This window comes from Chrysochloris asiatica, unplaced genomic scaffold (genome assembly GCF_000296735.1).
Source record: "Chrysochloris asiatica unplaced genomic scaffold, ChrAsi1.0 scaffold00114, whole genome shotgun sequence".
Classification (NCBI taxonomy): domain Eukaryota; kingdom Metazoa; phylum Chordata; class Mammalia; order Afrosoricida; family Chrysochloridae; genus Chrysochloris; species Chrysochloris asiatica.
In genome coordinates, this window is record NW_006408632.1 from 6,000,595 (window position 1) to 6,006,594 (window position 6,000).

Genomic DNA, 6,000 nt, shown 5'->3' on the forward strand with positions numbered 1-6,000 from the left:
ATCTCAGTATATGAACTATATGCTCAAACTAGAACCATGCTAGCATGTGCAGTGATGGGGGGTATGAAAGTAATCATCCTAGGAATTAAACACCCCTAATAGCATTGCTGGTCTGTCACAGCCATCACTGGTGACTATGACAGAGAGGAAGAAAGGAGACAGAAAGCCCAGCTGTATATATTAATTGTCTTTTCTTCCATTTAAAATTTTAATTTCTATTTCTTTAAGGCTTCCTTTACCTTAAAACACATGTTCCTTGAGTTGGACAATTCTTTGAAACTTGTCATTACTGCATTATCTCGATGAGATTGAACTTCATATACTTTACAGATGCTGTTTTTGTGGAAGGGGTAGATTTGTTGTTGTTAAGTGCCATCAAGCTGGTTCCGTGGAATCCACTCTGTATGGGATTTCCAAGGAGCAGCTGGTGAGTTTGAATCGCCGACCTTGTGGTTCAAACCAATCTTTCAGTTCAGTGCTTTGTCCCACAGCACCACACCGGGTCTCCAACCATCAGTGCAGTATGACATATTTTATTTACTTTACTTCATGCAGCACTATATGGGAATTACGATTATTTATAGGATAAGGGAAGATCAAGTAACTTATCCAGTGTCACACATCTATTATGTGGCAGAATTAAGACCAAGGCTACAGGATTCCAGAATCCATACTCTTAGCACTAACTCCATAAAATGTAAGCAGTGACTATGTGGTAGGGTTCTAGAAGTGGTAGAAAATGCTAAAAATTGGCTTCTGCTTTCAAGGGAGTTGTAACAGCTAGCACCACATGCGTATATGAATAATTTGCTTTCCTTTTTCTCTATAAATTAAAAAAAGAGGTGTAAAGCCCAGCCCGAGTTCTACATCAGCAGGTTTGTTATCCTTTGAATATCTGCCTGATTCTGTTCTAGCCAAGCAGATGTGAATTAGAATGTTCCAACAGTGATTAACCCACATCTTTTCAATATTCTTTGAATATTACAAACACACACACATTAAGAACTATTCTTTATTAATAAAAGTAATCTTTCCTGCTGTCAAAAATAATCAACATCTCCTTCATGTACCTATATGCATATGTTGTTAAGTGTTTTGGAGTCAGTTCTGACTCATAGGATTCTTCATAGGGTTTCTTAGGCTATAAATTCTTTTTGTGGGTGCAGAAAACCTCATCTTTTGCCTGAGGAGCAGCTAGTGTGACTGGTGTACTCGAATTGCCAACCTTGTGGTTTGCATTCCAGTGCTTATCCTACAGTGTCACCATATAGTTCAGTTTTTTCTTAGATCTTTTAACCTCATGTTACCATTTTCCATGTTATCACTAAAGAGTTCACTTATATTCGAAAACTGTCCAATTGTGTGGCATAAAATAGTTAATTCATGTTTATTGGCCATCATAAAAATTTAGAAAAATTTTCATTCATCAAGATGCTAAACAAAAAGAGTCCAAATGATATAAGGCAAAAAGAGACAAATAACTTCTGACTTGTTAGAGAAAAGGGTGTCAGGTACAGGACGAAGCATATCAAAGGCATATGAAATGTTAGTACTCTGAAAAGAAATAAAAGAATAACAGGTTTAGAGAATTACATTTTTTAAAGAGGGGCAGTTAAAATGTTGATGAACAAATATAAGATGATGAGTCAGGGGCACTAAAATTACAAAATGCGTGGGTTCTACTAGATATTACAATAAGTACTGGGAGCTTCACTTTATAACCCATTGTGATTAAACAGCATACTGCTGAAAATGCAGATGTGATACTACCATAGTAAAACTGGGCTTTTTTAAAAAAAGATGTTTCTAATTAAATCATGAAAAATCAAAAAGAAAATGTTGAGAGAAGCCATTTTGGAGATTTTATTAATGGTGCATTCATGAAGAAAGCTTTATTAGATTTGAACTAGTAAAGTGGTAATGCTGGTGCAGAAAATGATAGAGAAACATTTTTTCCTCCCCAAAGTTCTTTCTTCTAGGTTGAAACAGTTTTTTATTTATTTTTGTAATACAGGCACCTTCTCTTAAGTTCAGAGAAATAAGGAAGTTTGATATATTGAATTAATCATTCTTTAGTTTCTCCGTATCTGTATGATTCAGAAATACTGATTTCTGCCATTGCAAACTCAATCCTCTACCCCTAAACAGAGGACTCATATATAATATTCCAGAAGTCTTTTTCAACACATCCAGAATCCTCCTTAGAATCAAGATGGCAAGAACTTGTTTCTTTGTACATGTTATCAGGAGGGATCAGTGCATGGAGAGGACATCATGCTTGGTAAAGTGGAGGGTCAGCAAAAAAGAGAAAGACCCCCAACAAGACAGAGTGACAGCAGCAATGGGCACAAGCATAACGACAATTGTGAGGATGACTCAGGACCGAGCCGTGCTTTGTACTGTTGTGCATAGGGCCTCTATGAGATGAAGCCAACTTAACAGAAGCTAATAGTAATAGTCCTGGTGTGGCGCTGTAGGTTAATGTGCTAGACTGCAAAGTCAGAACCACAAGTTCAATGGTTCAGGGTCACCAGCCGCTCCTCAGAAACCCTATACAGGGTCACTATGGGTCAGAATCTACTCAACAACACATAACTACAACAACAAAAGCAACAGCCATAGCACTGGACATAGAGCCCTTCAGATGCCTATGTCACTAAGTAGCATCTAGTAGGTTCCATATCATAGTGACCCTGTATAGAGTTTCCAAGGAGAGCTGGTGGATTTGAAGTGCCCACCTGGTTCGCAGTCCAGTGCTGATCTTCCAGCGCCCAACAGGAGTCCATAATGATGCATAATGTCTGTACAGCACATCCTAATCATCATCTTCCACTATGCCTTGCACTCCTCATGTATACACACCAAATCTGCAGCAATGTGGATGTTTGCAAAACACTATTTCAATTTGTCACTCCTCTACTTAAAGAACCTTTCACGGTTCTTCATTACCTAAAAAGTGAAAGCTCCTTAACCTGGTATATCTTAAAGCCTTATTTGACCTGCCCTCCCCTACACCACCCCTTTGTCTTCTCAGGTTTTATCTCAGCCACTCCTAGCTTCACTGTTTAGGCCTTAGGACTTCCAGGCTACTTGCAGTTTCCCATTTACACTATACTATTTTACCAGTGATTGTGAGAAGTGAATTGTTTTTTGCTCCCTGGGTGGTGCAAATGGTTAAAAGCTTAACTACTAGCCTAAAGGAGCTCTGGTAGCATAGTGGTTACGAATTGGGCTGCTAACCTCAAGGTCGGCAGTTCGAAACTACCAGCGGTTCCGCGGGAGAAAGATAAGGCGTTCTGCCTTCCGTAAAGATTTACAGCCTCGGAAACCCTGGGCAGGGTCACTATGATTTGGAACCAACTCCATAGTACTTATCAACAACAAAAGGTCGGCAGTTTGAATCCACTCAGAGATGCTTTGGAATACAGGTCTGGCAAAGGAGCTCTGGTAACATAGTGGTTATGAATCAGGCTGCAAACCTTAAGGTCAGTGGTTCGAAACTACCAGCCGCTCCATGGGAGAAAGATGAGGCTTTCTACTCCTGTAAGGATTTACAGCCTCGGAACCCTTGTACAGGGTCACTATGGGTCGGAACTGACTCGACGGCACTTAACAACAACAATCTGCTTCTAAAAGGTCACAGCCTTGAAATCCCTATGGAATCCAGGTCTACTCTGAACACACAGGGCTGCCATGAGTAGAATCAAGTGGATGGTAGTAATTGGTTTATTTTATTTTGGGTTATCATATATTAATTTATTACACATACATATCATATATTATTTTATTATACTTTATAGAATTTGGGGGGAACTACAAGAGAGCTTTAAAAAGTTCTTAGAAAAACTCCATTATCTTTAAATTCCATTTTCCCACAACTTCTGGAAGCCCTCTCGCATATTTTTGTTCTCTGGACTTAGTTGTCTGTTTTAATACAAGAGATCAACTGTTTTGATTAATATAAAATTATAGTCATGTATCACAAATGTCCACGATACATTCTGGGAGGTAGGATGTTATGTGATTTGCATGTTGTGGGAATATGCTTTAGTCACAAGCAGTAGCGTTCACTAATTTTCCATTTCATGATATAATTACCTTTTGTTTCACTTCCAGATCAATATATCTCCTTTGCCTATTGCTGCTGCTATAACTAGCACTGGTTTTGCTGCATTTGGGAGCCATGACACACTTCATGATAATATTTTTTAAAGAAAATTAACCAAAGAGATAAGACTATACAGCACTTAAGAGGTGTGCCAGACACAAGATTGGATACTGCTGCCTACAAGTCGAAGGATACACTTTTGATTTCTAAGTAGGGAGGTGCACATTGCAATAACAATAGAATGTATAGCATAGCACATACATAAGCCAGTTACATGACAGTTATTATGACTATCAATACATATATATTACAGGTTATATACGTATTGTACTATTATATGCTTGATGATGCAAATCACTTGCATACAAGAGACATGATGTACACATGTTGCATGTGGGAAGCTCTTGTGTACACTACATTCGATTATATCTGCTTTGTGCTGTTCTTACACTGGGATTTCTGGACTCTCTTATTACCCTATGGGACCACAGACATACATGTAGTTTGATGTTGCCCAAATGGACATTATGCCAAGCATGACTATATATGATTTCATTTGTGGTGAGAACCAGTTTTTAATTATCCTGGAATGCAGGTTTCTGGGGTGATTCATCCAGGCCATTTGACCTTAGATGTCTTTTTTTAACCTTGAATCTTGAATGCACTGGTTTCTAAAAGTCACCAAATGAATTAATCAAATATCTAGATCAACTAGTATGACTGCTTTTGCTGGTCATTGTTCCCTTTGGAAGAACTCAGTCAGTTTTGGGAAACAGAGACTTAAAAGGTCAGACTGTAAAGTATGTTTTACGGTAAAACAACATTTATTTTAATTGCTCCTCAAAACAATGCTGTATAAAAACCTTCCTGAGCACCAATTGTTTATCACTTCTGTTCTAGCATTTTCTGCATGGCAGTACTGTTAAGATTGGTTATAAGAGTCTTTACGGATTCTTTCATTGGAAACATTTTTCACTCTCTAGTTGAAATGTCCTGGTGTGGTGGTGTATGATCAGCACAGGACTTCGAACTACAAGGATGGCAGTTCAAGCCCACCAACTGCTCTTTGGAAACCCTGTACAGGATCGCCATGAGTGGGAACTGACTCCAGTGCACTTAGCAAAGTCGAAATGTGGAGTCCTGGTGTAGCACTGTAGGATAAGCACTGGACTGTTAACTTTAAGGTCAGCAGTTCAAACACACCAGCTGATCCTGGGAAACTCTATACAGGTTTGTTATGACTCAGAACTGACTCAATGGCACTTAACCAACAACAACTACAATGTCGAAATGTAGCCGTAGTATGACATTGTAGGAAAAGTACTTTACAGGAGAAAGAAAAGACTTGGTGCTCAGGTAGAGATTGACAGCCTTGCAAACCCAAAGGGTCACTATGAGTCAGGATCAACTTGACAGCAGTGACTTTGGTTTGGTTTAAATTGAAATTTAAGGAGCCAGTGTGGTACAGTGATTATGTATTCACCTATAAATCTTTACAAGTCAGAAATCACTACTTTGTCTCATTGAGAGCAGCTAGTAGATTTGAACTGTTAATCTTGAGGTTAGCAGCCCAACACATAGCTCACTATGCCATCAGGTCTCCTCCTATAAAAATTACAACCTAGGAACCCCTATGTGGCAATTCTAAAGAGGTCTGGTAGTGTAGTGGTTACGAATCGGGCTGCGAACTTCAAGGTCAGTAGTTCTAAACTACCAGCTGTTCCGTGGAAGAAAGTTGCGGCTTTCTGCTTCCGTAAAGATTTACAGCCTCGGAAACCCTGTACAGGGTCGCTATGTGTCAGCACCGACTCCACGGCACATCACCACCGCCACCGCCACCCTGTTTATAGGGTCGTTGTGAGTCAGCACCGACTCCACGGCACATCACCACC

General features: G+C 39.4%; 1 protein-coding gene across 1 annotated transcript in view; it reads right to left on the reverse strand.

Moving 5' to 3' along the window:
* FANCL (Fanconi anemia, complementation group L) overlaps positions 1-6,000 on the reverse strand; it is a 119,667-nt gene that overhangs the window by 107,800 nt on the left and 5,867 nt on the right. The window contains exons 3-4 of the mRNA XM_006868032.1: positions 4,099-4,191; positions 1,490-1,554 (exon numbers count right to left, since the gene is read on the reverse strand). Of these exons, the coding sequence (XP_006868094.1) occupies positions 1,490-1,554; positions 4,099-4,191 (158 nt within the window). The remainder of the gene's footprint in view (positions 1-1,489; positions 1,555-4,098; positions 4,192-6,000) is intronic.